Genomic DNA, 17,766 nt, shown 5'->3' on the forward strand with positions numbered 1-17,766 from the left:
TTAGTGAGTTTTCTCATGCTTTATTTGAATCTTTAACTTTGTAATTTTGTATTAAAGCACACATCATTTAATACATAGTATTACATACTGTACAAAACTTTTATTCTTCTGGTTTTTGGTTATTTAGAGCTAAAAAAAAAAAATAGCAAATGTTATACTTCAATACTGATAAGCTCTAAGGATGCAGTTTGTTTACAGGCTTGAGTAGAACTGAACAAATTTTGCCTGAGCTTAGTTCTGAGTTTAGTTAGGTAGATTTAATTATTTTATTTTTTTCACATATCATAACACCGCCTTACTAAAGATCAGTCATCTTTACATACTTTGCACTAATCTTAAAATGGTTTGTAAATGTATTGTGTTCTTTGTGTTCCTATTGTAAATCACTGCCAAATTTATTAGACATGTTAATAGAGAATTTATGTCATTCCACATAAAAAATAAAAAAAAACAGCTGAGAACTTTCAAGAAACTTTTGAGATGTATTTGCACATACTAACAACAAAATTAGGAACATTGGTGGGATTAATAATAACAAAGCACACAAAGTATATTTTGGTTATGCTCCTTGTGTCAAACCACATATATTTGTTCCATATTTCTTCTGTTTAGTACATGTCAGAGTGTGAACCACACTCAAATACCCAGTTTCTGGAATGGTTCAAGACGTTTACACAGACTCTTAAGTATGACAATTTAACAAGGTTGAGTTGAACAGAATGTCTTTTAATTCTGTGAATGTAAAACTTCACTTCAGCAGGAATCAAACATCCTGTCTCTGTGTGTGTCTCTTCAGAGTCATGTATATTGTATAACAATGTCCTCATAGGTATGTCTCCATGCTGATGTCCACATTAATCAGCAGTGCCTCCGTTATATTGTGCATATACAGAACTTCACAAGAAAGGTAGGACAGAACTGTTAATGGTGGACATATGTATAAAAATTTCTGGCCTTTTGAGTGCATGAATCATGGCCGTACGCTTTCAAATCAACCCTCACTGAGGATAAACTTGACTTCTCTGACCATACATTTCCAAAAGAAAAAGAAACGTTATCATGTGAAATGATGTAGCTTCCTGAATAAGCCAGTTGAATATGCTATAGGTTGCATGTAAAGACATGAACCATTAACAGTCTTCTCCAACAACCATTTGTTTCAACACACTCTTAACAATTATACACCACATAATAGTTTATGAGTTGGTGAAATTGAACCCTCACAGAAAAAAAAAAAAATAATAATTGGGGTGGTATACACCTACATACCTTGCTTACCCCTAAACAGTGCATAGTAGTACCTTAAAATAACATATTAGTACTTAAGTGGTACATGTTAATTTTGAAAGAGTACCACCCCAGTGACAACTTTAGCACCATTTTTTTTCTGAGAGTGTATGATGTCCTGTTACTTGTTTCGTATAGAAACATTTAACCTTTTATAGTTGTTTTCCAGATCACTGTAAAGGGAAATTTGGGTTATATGTTTTTGTATGAACCAGATTTGAACGATTTTGCAATCTCATACAAATGATTACAAATTGTCATGAGAGCAGGTTGGTTCTCAGATAATTAGTTGCATCATAGCTATGTTGGTCTTTAAAGTTTAATTCAGGTGGTTTCATAGCTTAGACAGAGTAAAGGTTGAATGGGGTTTGTCCTAAGAGAAACTCCCCAACACCGATGAAGTAAACCACTTGAGCAATTCCAAAGAGTGGAGCAATGACCAGCGCCCTGCAGCCAGCACCCTTCAGAAAAGCAGTTGGCCCTTCTTTGCGCATTATCTTTCTGTAGGAACAAAGAGCGGGATCATTATCATTAATACAGCCAAAAGAGAAAATTGCATTAATGGTTTCCGATTCTTTTTCCCACAGTCCATTGTTTGTTAACCAGGTTGCTTTACCTGATGCAGTCTGCCACACCATTGTAGGTGTCTTCGTTTGCACTCTTATTGAGTGACTGCAGCCGGGTTTTCACGACTGGATAGAGATGGGATCAACTTTAGTTTTTGCAAATTCACTTACATTTATACAAATAGGTGTTCTTCAGCAAAACTTGAATACTCACCGTCACAAGGACTGACTGCCACAGCCGCTGTACATCCAGCCACACAGCCAGAAATAAAAGACCAGTAAAAAGGCACATTGTCATCCTCAGAGGTCTTTCCCAGCTTGTTGATATGAGCAAACATTGGAAAGTAAACCACAGAGAAAGGGATGTCCCTGTAAGAAGAAGACACAAGGTATGTTTTACTAACGTCTCGAGAGATAACTTGCCCAAGTTGGACGTTCCTGGATCAGCATTCTTTGTCGAGTGTACCTAGCAAACAAATACAGCCCTGTCCCCCCACTTACCCCTAAAATCTGAAGGCATTGATAGGCTATTAAGAAAGTTGTTCAAAACTCTAACCCTGCCATAATCTGACTGAAAAATTGGATTGTTGATGGCAATGTTGTTCCAGGACCAACGAGGATGTCGATCAAGGGGCAAGTCCAACTTGGGTCAATCATGTTACACCAGGGGTGTCCAATCCTGCTCCTGGAGGGCCACCTTCCAGAAGAGTTTAGCTGCAGCCATAATTAAACACACTTGAACCAGGTCTTCAGGATCACTAGAAACTTCCAGTCCGATGTGTTAGAGCAAACTCTGTAGGAAAGTGACCCTCCAGGAGCAGGATTGGACACCCCTGCTTTACACCAATGTTTCCTTTTGGTATCTATATGAAGCACAGATTGAGCAAGTGGATTGAATTTTGAATGGATTGCCCTAACATTTACATTACAGGATGGAGTCGTACCTCATGAGAGTTGCTCCTAGTCCTTTGTAAAGTCCCTGGATGCCCTTTGTGCGAAGCAGTTCTTGGGCAATCTGTATGGCTGACACTTTCCTGATTGAAGACACAGGACCCACACTGTACGAACAGTTCAGGACTGGAATGGCTGTTCCAAGTTTCACAGTGTGGAGCACGGGTAACTTCCTCTGCTGGGTCACTGAATGTAAAAGATGGCACAGCCTGTCAAGTAACTTCCTGCATAAAATAAACTTTACAAGTCTACTAAATCAGTGTTCTCAATTCCGATCCTTTTTGCACATTTCATATGTTTCTGGCAAACTCAGTTCAGTTCATGGAGCTCTCTCCTAAAGAGCTGATGATCTAAATCAGGTGCGTTAAATAATGAAGACATACAAAATTTGCAGAGCAGTTGGTCCCCAGTACTGGAGTTGAGAACCACTGGCTTAAATCATACAAAGTTTGTTGGGGAGCTTTTAACAAGTTTTAAATACAAGAAAGACATGAAGTACAGGAGGAAATATTCACTGATTTGATGATTGATTACATAATGAAGATTAATTGTAGATTAATCATGATAGAAGGTGAACCTGGGTCAGTATGTATGCCTCACCAAGTCGTCCTGCGTCCTGAAGCTGGATCTTGAGCATTTCCATCGGGGTTGTGACAATGACCTGACACATCCCTGCCCCACAGCCAGCCAACATTTCCTGAAACACGCTCAGCTTGAGTCTGAAACACAGGTGAGGATCTTTCAACTATTTTATTGAACAATTATTGCGTCTTATACAATTTCTTGATAGAAGTGGAGGGAACATACTCTCCGCTACTGAGCTGTTGACGGAAGAAATCATTGGCGGCCAGTTTGATGGCCTTCTCAGGAGTCACCAGTGTCAGGTTGACTGCTGCCCCTGTAGGACAAAAACTTATCAGTTGATCTATGAAAACTTTTGGTATGTTCGAAGTTTTGGGAGGAAATTCCTGCTTTGGATCATCTCATTCTTCCTGACACGGAATCAATACAATAAAAAAAAAAAACATTTTTAAGATTTGTTTGCAAATGCAGAACTTTGCAAACTATATCAAATATCTAAAAGTAAGTCATAGGAACCAACATCCATTTTAGTCAAGATGCTTTGGATCAGCGTCTCTTGCTAGTATGTAAATGCTGTAAAGTGCTAACATGCAAGTTATGTTGCATCACGAAGATGTTCTCAGGAGCTTTACATTTTAGGAAGGTCAAGGTCAAATCTGTCAAATTGCTAAAACTACTCACCTCTGTACATTCCAAAGTATCCCTCAGATCGAACGGTCTTTATCAGACAGTCCATCCTAATCAAAATAATAATATAGTATTAAACTGAGTTAAATCTATAGAATGAATACTGAATAAGCTGCACCCTTTTCACTAATCCATAGTTTTCTGAGAAAGAAAAACGAGTTTCAGGCCTCCATTGCAGATCATTATCTCACTTACTCCCAGGAACTCACCTTCCAAGAAAATGCTGTCTTGTTTATGGTTGAACTTGCAAGTGTTCAGTTCATTCAGGTTTAAAGCGAGTCTTTTTTGCTTTTCATTGAAAATAAAATCAACTCAATTTTACAAATGTGGAATGCAAACATACATGCTTTTGTAAACCCGTTGGCTTCCTCTTTGGTTCTGGAGTCTTGTCTTGGCAAGATCTATAGGAAACACACAGGTAACACCCACCAGTCCAGCAACTCCACCATTGATGAGTTTGGCAGGGAGGCTTGAGAGACACATAAGAAAGCAAATGAATCAATCAGTACCTCAAAAAATTATCGCCATTGTATTCCTAATGAATTCATTCACTCCTAACCAGTTAACAATGATACAAAATCAAGGCATTGCTTTGAAGTTATAGAAGAAAAGGTCAAAAGAAGCAAGGCAATGTCAGGCTGACACATTCATTTAATTGCAACACTTCCTAGTCAGCATACTGCAGTCCCAGTGTGTGTGAGAGTTAAACTGATGAACAATACAGCAGCATCAAAAGTGTTTTTATTGACTACAACACAAAACAAACAGTGGTTTTGGTTCATACCTGATTGGTTGTTGAGCCATGGTGAGAGGTTTGTGGTTTGGTCTGAGGACTGAGGTAGACAGAGGCACAGTCACTGTGCAAAGCAGCAGAGAGGGGTTATATACGGTAACCCCTCCCAGAAGCCTCAGGCAATACCCGTCGTTCACTCCCTCGCCGTGTGTCTCTGCTGTGACTGACTGCACAGCCAATCAGAGGAGCAGGATCTTCTTACAGTAAGCATGCAATGAGACACACTACTGCATGCACACTTGTATGCATGTTTAGGGATTTTAGATGCGTACACTTAAACGCATTAATAAGTTTTAGAGTAAGTCTTTGAAATAAAATCGTATCTTTTTAAAGAATGTTGGATTTCTGTATGTTCTACACGAATGACTCTAAATGATTATTTTACTACTTTTTTTAAACTATCTACTTCACCGCTACAAAAACTTTCATAGTACAGATGTGTAACTTTTATTAAGCAGTATGTGAGAAGTCACACTTATACAGTATTTTATATACTTCAGCTATTGTGCAGAAATGTTAACATATGATATTTATTGTGCAAGAATTTCTTTTAAAACTTTAACTTTCATTTATGTGATTTACTTGACTGTGATTGGGGTTTTGTTCTACTGTTGTGGCCTCATCGTGAAGCACTGTTTCTGTTACTTGCTGTAAAACCATAAAGGAACAGTGAACATATTTGAACCAGAAACAGGCTAATATAATAATATATATAAATATAAATAGTACTGATCTAAATAGAAGGTTACTGTTCCTGGATGGCCACTGAAATGTTATATATTGATTCTCTCCAATAATCAAATATCATTGTGCCCTTCATCGAGACACTTTAACCAATTTAATCATTCTTAATCTAATTATACATACGCCGGTAATAAATATTCCATAAACCACTAGAAATTAAAGCAATGAAAGTCAAAGTCAACATAATACTTTATAGATTTAAATGATAGATTTTGACACTCCATGGTACACTCTCTTTAATGTACATATTAGAGATCCATAATTTTTTTATTTCTAAACTTAGACTGAAGGTATACTTGCACCATTTTAAGTAGGCTAAAATGTGAAATGTCTGATTGTGGGTAAAATGGGGCTGTTACACTAAACATTCATATTAGTGAAAACATACATTCAATCAAATTTAGGCTATAGTGCATGCACAAAACTTTTAGAAATGTTGACTGAAATATCATTTATTTAGCTTTAACCAAATTATATTATTAGTTAAATTCTATTATATGCTTTTTTCATCATCCAGGTGGATGCTGCACACTGGTGGTGGATGAGGAGACCCCCCCTCACAACGTAAAGCGCTTTGAGTGCCTAGAAAAGCGCTATATAAATGTAAGGAATTATATTATTATTATTATTTGATTAAGCAAAATTAAAAATCATATTGTTTGAAATAAAAGTCAACATGGCAAGCTGGACAACTAAAGTACAATAAATTACATATAAAAAATGTATGAAAACTTCTTAAAAGAACAGTAATACATTTGAAAAAATAGCACAGGTTTGAGGGCAGGAATTCTTGACATTTGCTAAACGCTAAATGTGATTTTGCACAAAATGGCTGCTGTTTGTTATACGTCTTGTTTGCTCCACACTTTCAAGTAATTCACCAAAGAACCTTTAATGTGGCACAAAAAAAGCTGTTACTTAAGACTAACCTTGATACGTCCTGAAAGAGGATGTTTAACAGCTCTAGATTTTATCGCTGTCAAAAGTTGCAAAACTGACAGTAGTGTCCTTCCTTCAATCCTTTTTGTTTTCACTCAGAAACTATAATTCTATGTTATGACCTTATAACAGATAGAGATTTTTATCTGTTCTGCTTTTTAGGCTACTGAATTAAATATATATTGTAAAAACATTTTGTTTCAGAAAACAAGTCACACAAATCCATTACATGCAATTTTCATAATATGGCAATGTCAGACCAAATATTATCATTAATGTTTATTTTTCAGTTTTCACAACATTATTTATATACTTTGCTGATTTCATAATAAAACGTGTAATCATCATCATCATCATCATCAATTAGTAACAGTTTAAAATACATTTTTTGCCAAATTGTCCTATTTTGTTTCTGACACACATGCAAACATACATACTTGACAAAATTTGCAATTTATATGTAAATATATTCTACAAGCCTCTTTGGTGTAACCTAAAAAGTCAAGTTTTTTAAAATTGCTCTCATACATTAAAGATCAAAGTCAAGAGCATTTTATTGTTATTGTGGAGATTTATATGTGTTATTTTTGTTTAGTATATATACTTCTGGTGCTCTGGTAATGGTGTTTTTTCTCTGTCTAAATAAAAAGGAAGCCTTTCCTTGTAAAAAATCACTAAATAAATAAAAAAGTAGTGAATGATATTATGAGTTACAATAAATGAGACTTGAGTGATTAATGCAGACATTTATAGTGAAAACGATACAGACAGGAGAACCACAACAAAGACCGTCTCTCATCTGCAAGACATTATAGCTGAGTTTTGTATGTGTGTGTATGTATATATATATATATATATATATATACACATATATACATGCATTACAACATTGTTACAAAACCACACATATTGAATTCAGAAACACTTTCTAATAAAACATTAAGAAATGTTACCAAAACATTAGGAGGAAAAAAAAAAAAGGGTAATCTTATAGTGAGGAGGGCAGCCCCTGGTCGATTGATTCAGTCGGCAAGCAGGTGCTCGGAGCATTTGCTGGGAGTGTGTTTTGGATTGTAGACACACTCGTTCTTGGTAGTGTTGCATTTTGTGCAGCGGCACTGGCGTACCACCGGATAAAAGAAGAGCGGGTCAATGTCGACGGGACAGCCGGGCATCTTAGCAGAGTGATAGACCAGAGAATGATGCATGCATCCTTTCTGAATCAGGAAACGCTTGCCCACAAATCCTCGCACGTTTGTGTCCTGTCACATACACAAAATACACACTGTAGTATATATTTAAAATATTATTTACATTTATATATGTAATATACTTAATCTAATATGAAGCTAAATAGTATTTTTATACTTCTTTCTAATTATTGCTTATTATGTAGTAAAGTATACTGACTGTGTATATTTCTTATTATATTGATTTCTCTGAAATCAATGACAAAACGTGCCTTGAAAAAAATCCAAGATAATAAAATCAAGAACTCAAAATACATATATATATATATATATATGTGTGTGTGTGTGTGTACAGTATGTATAATATGAAGATTGTATATATAAATGAAGATTGCATGTGATATTATTATCTGATTTCACATGTCATTTTCTGATATTTAGATTTTTAAGCAACATGGACAAAATAGGCTATAAAATGGCTAATGAAAGATAACTCTTCTTCTTTTTGGTGTTTCATGTATATGCCATGTTTTATGCCTGAAAACAAGTCATATGTGAATACTATTGTCTCATTTTTATGATTCACATATATCTTTGTCTCTATTTTCTTTCTCACACACACACACACACACACACACACACACACCCACACCCACAAAGAATATGCTAGAACAATTATACTCAAAGTATTTTTTTTTAAATAATACACTGGTCATTTTTCATGATTAAATAGCTTGCAGTATTATATTCGATATTAAAATATTCAAAATCACCACACTTCTTTGTCAAAAATGCCTTGCACAAGATAAAACAGAAAGCAATATTCTTCATGAAACCTGCTTCTCTATGGTTTTCAAGAAAACTGTCAGGTTCTCACCTGTGTGTAGCACATTCCGCTGCACATGGTGGTGTTGATGGCCATGCAGTGACCGCACTCGTGTCTCTCCACGTACAGCGTGTAGTTCTTCAGAGAGCAGGCCAGGAGGACATCTCCTCCCAACACAACAAGCAGACTGCAAAAAAACATCTTCATCTTCATCAGGCACCTCTCCAAAATCTTCCTCTGTAGGATCTCTGTGGGTCTGGCTGATGTTCTGATCAAAGCTGTTGAGAGAAGTCAGATTTTGATTTGGTCAGAGTTCCTCGTGTGCTTTCGGACTCGCACTAATCCCAAATGATCTGTGTGCCTCTTATCTTGCGGTGCAGGGAGGGAGGGTCTTCAGACTGATCCTCCACACAGGAAATCAACGTGACACCGGGCCGAGTGGCTCCGCACGGCCCCGTTACTACATCTCTTGATGTAACAGCAAGAGTTCAGTGGAACTGGTAATTATCCATCGCTATTTATCATTTCGAAACAATGCCTGCCAATGAAAATCAATTTATTATATTACAAATGCGACATTGCATTTAAGAATAAATTGTATTTTTACAATTCGATTACATATTGCAAATAATTATAGCAAATTCTAAATCAAAACAGGCTTGTAATCTCTCTTTATATATTATGCGTAACATCAACATATAAACTTCAATGCATCACTGAAAATATAATATAAAAATATATACACCTTGCATTTTCTATTAATTCTATTAAATGCTGAATATACGTATATGCTTCAGCATCAACGTATTACTATATTTCCTTGTGTTATTTTCTATATTAATTTATTGCCGCATTTCTATGGCAATAATTATTATCATTAAATTACATGCAGCAAATGTTCAGAAATCTATATGCTAGAATATTAAAGGCATAAAGAACATGAACAAGGCAATGTTAACAAAAATATATATAATGTTTACATTATGGGGCATTGCACTGTAAAAATGTTTTTCGTGTGGCAAATGAGATAAACAAACTGATTTTATTCTGTTCATTTAATTTGACTGAATCAGCCTGACTACACTGACAAGCATTTGTAGTGTTCAAATCAGGAGGAAATAGCTTCTTTTGTTTTGTTTTTGCTTGACTTGTGCACATATTACATTGGGTGTTTGCTAGCTTCCCTTGCAGACTGTTTTGTTTGATCATCACAGTCATGTTCTTGTTGCATTTCTGCCCATGTCCCAGTTCTGTTGGGTAAATGGGGCTGTGTGTGTTTCACGTGTTTCGTGGTTCACCTGGACAGTGTTTTGCGTGTCTAATCCCCGCTAATGCTAGGCTCTCGGCCGCTGGGACATGTGCTACCACTGCATGCTTCCAAACCTCACTCATGCTCAAACACAGAGAGACATAAAACACCCAAAAGAGCTCAGTAACTCAGTAAAAGAGATCAACAGTTCGTATATATATATATATATATACAACCTAAAAATGTGCTTCATGATTTTAATAAACTGGGTTTATTTAAAACTAAAAAATATTTCAACCTGACTACATTAGCTACGGCAATAACTGCACTTTATTCCTTTTTACTGTATTTTTGGATGTAGTATGAAGCTAGTATTATATAATGTTAAAATGTTTGTTAATGTTATTAATTAAAGTTGTTATATAGATACTATATTATTACAAGAAGAAAGTACTTAATGAACTATTGAACTCTGGTTCTCCTGTCATTAGATCTGTATATGTTTTCATTGCATAATTCATCATGACACCTGAACGAAAACTCAATCGGTCAACAGATCAGACTGATAAAACCAGAATCAATCATTTTATGCTTGTGATTTATATCTGAAAACTATGGGCCGTGTATAGGTGAATAATAAACTTGTATGAATGTAATTATTTTTGAGCAGCTTGTACACATTGTTATTTTTATGACTCGCATTACTTCATTAACATGTAAAGTGTATAACATACACAGTGCCATACAAGATGTTTAATTATTCTCAAATATATATTTTAAAAGCTTAAGAAACATACAAAAATACATTTAGGTTTTTGTGGCTTACATTTAAGAATAATAAATAATGTATTTTTTGGAAAGTAATTCTGTTACTGTAATAAATATTAAAAGCAAAACAAAAGAAAGTCAAATAAAAATAACTTAATTTTATCAGATAAAAAGCCTTATTTATGAAAAAATAAATAAAAGGTGAAAAATTCTTGTTTGAATTGAATCATTTTTTTAACTCTTAAGGTAAAATAACAGAGTGACGTATGATATAAAAAGTGCAAGTTTGCTGATATTGCTTTAAGAATCTATTTCTACCTGTTTTTACCCTTAAAGATATTTGTGTACACTCTTAAAAATAAAGGTGCTTCACAGCGATGCCATAGAAGAAGCATTCAGTCAAAGGTTCTTTAAAGAACCGTCTCTTTCTTACCTCTTTATAATCTGAAGAACCTTCTTTCGCCACAAAGAACCTTTTGTGAAACAGAACGGTTCTTCAGATGTTAAAGGTTCTTTATGGAACCGTTTAGACAAAAATGTTCTTCTATGGCTTCGTGAAGTGTATGTGTTTTCAGGTTGATTCATATTAAATATGAATCAGCCTGTTAGGTTAAATATATATTACTATAATACTTCTGACTTGAATAAAATCAGTATGACTACATGGATCACATTTGTTTTATATTACCTGTCAAAACAATGTACGGTTTACACATAGCAGACTGAAAACAACCAGGCATTAAAACTTAAATATGAATATGAAAGCCCTGATACAACTATTTTAGCTATTCACATCCATACATCTCTCTTTCAATCAGTTTTAATAAACATATTCAACTTCACTTCAAAGAAACCTTCAAACTCATGTTCAAAATAGACAAAAGCCTTACAGTCGAATTGTTCGGATGGAGCGAGCAGTGAAATATGACAGCGCCTCAGCGTGGGGTCAGGCGTGTGTTTGTCTCGACCACAGCATTGACTCGAGCTGACCGAAACTGAATCAGTCTATGTTTAGTGCACTGTCAGCCTCAATAATCACAGTGTCGGGGTTAGCAGTTTATATAATTAGGATGTCATTTGAGCCCTTTATAACTGAAAGATTCTCTGTGGCGCTCAGAGGATGCCAGGAGGACAATATATGGTTGTGCAATCAGTTACATTCACAGTATCCTGCCAACAAGTCGACCTGGTCACGTTGATCTAGAAACGTGGAAGTTAACGCTAGAGGGCAACGTGATACACGCTGGTCGCTCCGGGAAAAACTAGGTCACGAGGATACATGACCCGTCCCTATTTTTTATGATGTCTCCTCCTCAGCCATATCTTCTGAGAGCGGTCAGCCAGCAGAGCCAGGTCAGAGGTCAAAGGAGAATGTGCAGATTTATTTTAGATTTCATATCTAAAATACATATACCAACACACGGGCAGCCAAAGGTTTGGAATAATGAAGATGTTTAAAGAAGTCTGTTCTGCTCACTATGGCTGTATTTATTTGCTCGAAAATACAGTAAAACAAATGTGAAATGTTTTTACACTTTAAAATATATTTTTTCTATTGTAATATATTGTAATATATAATTTATTCCTGTGATCAAAGCTGAATTTTCAGCATCATTGCTCCAGTCTTCAGTGTCACACGATCCTTCAGAAATCATTCTAATATTCTAATATCACTTTCTTATTACAATGAATACAATAACATGTAGCAGTTACATAATTGCCCATATGAGGCTTTTCCAGGAAAAAATAAATAAATAATACACTACATACTATATTAAGTAAATATATAAAACAATGAGGCAGGGTAATTGTATTCTTATGTATATTACACAACACCCCCCTTATGCAATTAATCTGAATCATTGTAATTCTTGCTTTCAGTTTTTGACCATTTTTCACTTGATCAAAGTTTGTCATTTACATTTGTTCATCGCGAACACATTTATTTAATTTTCCATAATTTTCCATCCAGGGTCGTCTGTTTTTGTCTCTTAACTTACTTGGTTAATTCCTTTTTAAGTCAGAATCTCACTAGAGTCTCTTTGTACTCTGCTTTACTGCCATCACACATTTGCCAAATTTATACTTCATCAGTTTTCCTTAATAATTGAATGTTAATCATTTGCTTTTTTGGTATCATCACATAGAAACGCGTCCCTTCCAATGACCAGATAATCTCTACAGATGTCAGTCAAAGAAATCATGGCTTAGTATAAATACTTTTCCATGGGCCGCTGGTTTCACTGTCAAGTTCAAGCAAAGAGGTTATTTTACTTCCTCTTGTACATTTGAGACATGTGTACAGTTGAAACACCTTAAATAACTTGCGTACACAAGAAACCCGAGCCGTGATTTTTGCTCCACACATGTTTTAGTTTTCTCTTTGATCGTGGGAAATTTGAAAAGTTTTTTTTTTCCAAGGTGAGATTTTCATTTCACCATGTCCCTTCCACAATGAATAGCTTATTATTCTTTTATGATTGTTAAATTTAACATATATCTTTGCAAACGTTAATCTAAAAATAGACATATTTCATGATATTGAGCCATGCAAGGTCTTTTCATAATCTGGAGAAACGTGCGAGCATGTCAGTGGGGTATGGTTGAGACACAGTGTATCAACTGTACCCGGATTGGTCTCCTATTGCTTCACATGCTGTTTAGTTGTAGTTATGATAATATGATAAACGTTACATTTACACATACTGTATGCTACGCAAATTCTGTTAAAAAAAGGATATTTGTGATATTTCAACTGTCTATTATTAATGGACATATTTTCTAACATGAATGTTAAAAGGATTAGCATTTTAAGAAATATACAAGGTGGTAAAGTGGGTACAGTTGAGACACCCTTTATAAGTTGCTATGTACTGTATACAGTAACAGTCCAATCATAGAAAATAAAATGCATCACTGTAAAAAGTGATAAGTTGACTTAACTTAAAAAAATTGAGGAAACCTGTTGCCCTAAAATTAAGTATATAATTTTTTTTTTTTTTTTAAAGTTTAAAGTTAATTTTTTTTAATTATCATTTACTTAAAAAATTTAAGGCAACATGTTTCCTCATTTTTTTTTAAGTTAAGTCAACTTATCACTTTTTACAGTGGCAGAGTCTGTGTTGTTTGTGTACTGGTATTATCTGGACCATATGTCCCCACAAGTACAGTAATACCAGTAAATTCACCTTATGGGGATATTTTTTAGGTCCTCATGATGAAACAAGCTTATAAATCATACAGAGTGATTGAAAATGTAAAAATACAGAAAGTTTTGAGTGATGTGTAGGTTTAGGGGTATAGGGTTATAGAATATACAGGTATGTATATTGTTATTTTTACTGTTATGTTAACATTTGTACTGTTTGCCATGTATTTTCTAGTGTTAAATATTTGTTCCTGTTTTGTTTAACTGAATCTGAATTAAACAAAGCAAATAAATACATTTATTTTAAACTGTAATTATTTAAAACTGTAATTTTGTAATTTATTACATTTGCTATAAATGGTTAGCCAGCTTTAGAGCATTAAGAACGGGTGTCTCAACTGTACCATGCTACTGTTTCAACTCTACACCATACGGGTACAGTTGAGACAAAAATGCACCTCATGCTCCACAGCTAATTGTGGCAAATATAAACTACTTATGGCTATTATCAATTTATGATATTTTAGTACACAAGCAAAAGAAATATCATGTGAAAAATCACTTCATTTCAGCATCTAGTTTTTGTGTAGTGATGAAAAAAGCAGAAAGTGTCTCTACTGTACTCAGCCCTGGGCCGAAACCTTCTTAACGCTACGTTGTTCGTAAGTTATACTTTAAGTTGTACCTTGACGTTAATACATGTTTCCCGAAAGGTTCTCAGTTAAGTATACCTCCTGTAAGTCTTTCGTTCGTAAGGTTAGTCTGAACCACTCTTAGCTATACCTTATCGTAGTGGCCGATAAGGCCTAGTGGCCACCACTGTGCAAAAAGCTTCTTCACGTTTCAGTCGATACGATTGTAATTCTGTGGCAAGAAAAAGTGCAGAACCAAATAAATATTACAATTCTAAAGTTGTAATACACCTTTAGTTCAATTAGTGTTCAATTAATTGAGGTATTTTTATGCAAAAAATAAAAATGTCATTATACTGATGGTTGTTAGCTTTCCATTGTAATACACAAAAGCACATCGGCTGGCAAACCATTAGGAAGCACCTAACTCTTGAGTCTATTTAAAGGGAATGAATGTGATGCGGGGTTAATGTCAAACTATGGCAGCCAGACAGCGAATAGTTGTCTAAAATGTGCGCTATTTTCATAAACTTTAGTCCCCTGGGTACCATGTCAGAAGATACAATTCTACAAAAATTTAGCTGTGCCCCGGGGTAAAAGGCGCCTTTGATATTATTCTCAACTAAACCACTAGATGGCACAAAAACATGGCTTAGCACTTTCCAAAGCATTCGCTTTTCAAGATGCACGTGTTTATTTATCTGATCTTTGACGCGATCGCGCGCAGCAGCGCGAAGTTGATTCTGTGCTTACTTCATCTAATATTTTATGTTTTTTAAAATGTTGTAGATTTAAATAGCAAATGAGAATCACTAAAATTAATGCATCTTCTTTATGATTTTCAGTTTTGTTTAAGATAATTAAAGCAACAGTTTTTAAATAACGAAAGAATATGTAAAAGTATGGTATTTGGGGTAAAAAGCGCCTTGCTGTTGGGGCTAAAGGCGCACAGTAATTAACATGATAATTAATAGATCGCTGACTTTTCCATTTGTTGACATGACAGTTAGATTCAGATGGTAAATATCATATAGTATGTTGGGTGTCCATATTAGAGATAATTACCATGTTTAGAATGAAACCATCATATTTTAAAACTTGATATTAATCATATCATATAATAAAATATCATTTGTTGTTACTACTGTAAATATATATTCAGTTAGGCCTATTATTGGATCTCCTTCAATACTTTCAGAATATTTACATATTAAAATGATTTTGTTTCTGTATTTTAAAATATATTTTTATATTAACATTTTAATGACAGTATATTTATTGAACAAAAAATATTTTATTTTTCAAAATAAGCAGAAAATGCCACCTCATAAGATTTTTAAACAAAATAAACAACTTGAATGATTTATTTTCACACAAAATCTGTTGCTCCATTAATGTTCATGTTCAATACAACGTATATATTTTTTCTTTCCTGTGTTAACTATTTCATTTTCTTTATCATACACTTTTATTTAATCACAGTCTTTCTAAACACTGCATAAATTCTGACTTATGCGATTCACTATTTTTTGCTCTCTTTATGCTATAAAGAGTAATTCAAGCTCTAACTTCTACAACTCTCTCATTGCGACTGTTGTAAATCTCTTCTACAGGCATTTTTACGGGCTGCGGAGGGGCTGCAACGATCTTGGCTGCTCATCTCCTTTCTTATTTTTATTACTTTTATTTGCCAGATTCTTTCTATTGTTGTTTTTAATTTGTATCGTTTATTTAACAGACTTACTGTTAATTTAATTCAGCTATACTGTAATTTCACATAGCTATGCTTCAATTAAAAATTACCGGATGTTAAAATGGTCTTGTACCGATTAAAGTTAAATATCTACTTTAATTCTCTGCTTAATTTTATTTTCTTTCTACATTTATTGTGTCATCTCAGTTGCTGTTGCGGTTTTAGTTTTTAAACTTTAAACTCGCTGCACTCAAAAGTTTTTCATCTGTTTGAACGGTAGGCCGTAACTCATCTGACAGAAACCAGATCTTGCCTGGGCCTTTGCCTGCACACAGATTTTCTTTCTCTTACAACACTCGCACACCTAAAATTTGTGCCCCGGGCATGTTAATCTCAGATGTTATTTATTAACATATAATTTTGCAAAAAATACTTCAATATTTAAATTAAACTTTTAATAATTCTGCCTTTCTATTCTAGCCTCTCTGAGACCTGCCGTAGGAGATTTTATCTCACCTCTTTATCGGCTAAACAAACCTTCACAGCCCTCTCAGCTCTTAAGGTTTAGGGTACAAAGGGGCTAAAGGCCCACCTTAAGAAAAAATGTGTTATTCACTGCACCTAAAATGTATAATTGCAGAAAAAAATATAAACGTTGTATTGAACATTAATGGAGCAACAGATTTTGTGTGAAAATAAATCATTCAAGTTGTTTATTTAGTTGAAAAATCTTATAAATGTATAAGGTGGCAAGGGGGGCCTTTTACCCCACACACCAGGCTCAAAAGGCCCACCAGCATGGGGTAAAAGGCACACGGTATTGATTCAAATACTTCAGCTAAAATAATGTTTTGTTTAATAATGTCTAAGTTAATACTTGTTCAAAACAATCACTTTAGCAAAGTTTGTAGCTACTGTTTTCTGCTTAATTTGAAAATAATATTTTTTTGTCCAAAATACGATAGAAATTCCTATTGGAATACAATTGTCCTATTGGAATCCTATAGGATTTTTTGACAAGGGTACTGTCGTGCAAAGGCAAAAGGTAACTTCGATTTTTGTCGAAAAGGAGTTATTGATATTTTTGGGACATTCAAGACATCCTTTATCATGTGGATAAGTATCTTGAGTCAATTTCGTTGTTTTTCCGAGAAAATAATGGGTCGTCTCAACCGTAACAGAACCGTATAACACCAGTAACGTCTTTCGCTGTTTGTAACGCTCAAATTGAGTTACGTGTTCTGCCTTTGTTTGTACAGTTTGTACAGTCAAAATGAAGTTACGGTTACGGCCTGGAGTTATACGGTGTTCTGACTTTTTTTTTTTTTTTAGTTTTTACTGTCCATTAAAGTCTGCCGCATTTTAATTACGGTGTAGACAAACGAATTAGATCGCGATCTACCAAACAGCTCCATAACAAAGCACTGTAAAGACCCCCCAATCAATCCACAAGTCGTTCTTTTAGGTTAGGCTATTTCATTCATAAGTCAATATAAAAACAAGCATTCTTTTACGTTACTGAGCATAGCAAATAAATTGGTTGCAAAAAGGTATCCACTCACATGTTAAACTTTTAGTCTAATATATATATATATATATATATATATATATATCAGATTCATATTTTCACTTTTCATTCAAATTGTTGTGCTGGTCTTAAATGGTCTTATATTAAGTTATACAAATGCAAAATGGAGGCATTTTCACTAGT

At 34.5% G+C, this 17,766-nt stretch overlaps 2 protein-coding genes across 2 annotated transcripts; both read right to left on the bottom strand.

Moving 5' to 3' along the window:
• Positions 1 to 459: 459 nt before the first annotated feature.
• Positions 460 to 4,926, bottom strand: slc25a55b (solute carrier family 25 member 55b). The gene is made up of 9 exons (XM_058763766.1): positions 4,858 to 4,926; positions 4,417 to 4,542; positions 4,068 to 4,123; positions 3,612 to 3,702; positions 3,405 to 3,523; positions 2,798 to 2,990; positions 2,068 to 2,222; positions 1,904 to 1,979; positions 460 to 1,788 (listed from the first exon to the last, which is right to left on the bottom strand). Exons 1-9 carry the CDS (start codon positions 4,875 to 4,877, stop codon positions 1,629 to 1,631), a joined length of 996 nt encoding a protein of 331 aa, XP_058619749.1. The 5' UTR covers positions 4,878 to 4,926; the 3' UTR covers positions 460 to 1,628.
• A 1,799-nt stretch (positions 4,927 to 6,725) lies between these two features.
• LOC131532584 (thyrotropin subunit beta) lies at positions 6,726 to 9,953 on the bottom strand. The gene is made up of 3 exons (XM_058764369.1): positions 9,864 to 9,953; positions 8,617 to 9,103; positions 6,726 to 7,811 (listed from the first exon to the last, which is right to left on the bottom strand). Exons 2-3 carry the CDS (start codon positions 8,776 to 8,778, stop codon positions 7,572 to 7,574), a joined length of 402 nt encoding a protein of 133 aa, XP_058620352.1. The 5' UTR covers positions 8,779 to 9,103; positions 9,864 to 9,953; the 3' UTR covers positions 6,726 to 7,571.
• Positions 9,954 to 17,766: the final 7,813 nt, after the last annotated feature.

This window comes from Onychostoma macrolepis, chromosome 23 (assembly GCF_012432095.1).
Source record: "Onychostoma macrolepis isolate SWU-2019 chromosome 23, ASM1243209v1, whole genome shotgun sequence".
NCBI lineage: Eukaryota > Metazoa > Chordata > Actinopteri > Cypriniformes > Cyprinidae > Onychostoma > Onychostoma macrolepis.

What these genes read in the sequence shown, in the direction of transcription:
- slc25a55b (XM_058763766.1), bottom strand. Translation starts at nt 4,877, where the DNA reads ATGGCTCAACAACCAATCAG. An exon ending in ATGGCTCAACAACCAATCAG is followed by an intron (nt 4,543 to 4,857) that starts GTATGAACCAAA and finishes GTGTCTCTCAAG; the next exon opens with CCTCCCTGCCAAACTCATCA. An exon ending in CTAGGAGCAACTCTCATGAG is followed by an intron (nt 2,223 to 2,797) that starts GTACGACTCCAT and finishes TTCTTCTTACAG; the next exon opens with GGACATCCCTTTCTCTGTGG.
- LOC131532584 (XM_058764369.1), bottom strand. Translation starts at nt 8,778, where the DNA reads ATGAAGATGAAGATGTTTTTTTGCAGTCTGCTTGTTGTGTTGGGAGGA. An exon ending in GCGGAATGTGCTACACACAG is followed by an intron (nt 7,812 to 8,616) that starts GTGAGAACCTGA and finishes TGTATGTGACAG; the next exon opens with GACACAAACGTGCGAGGATT.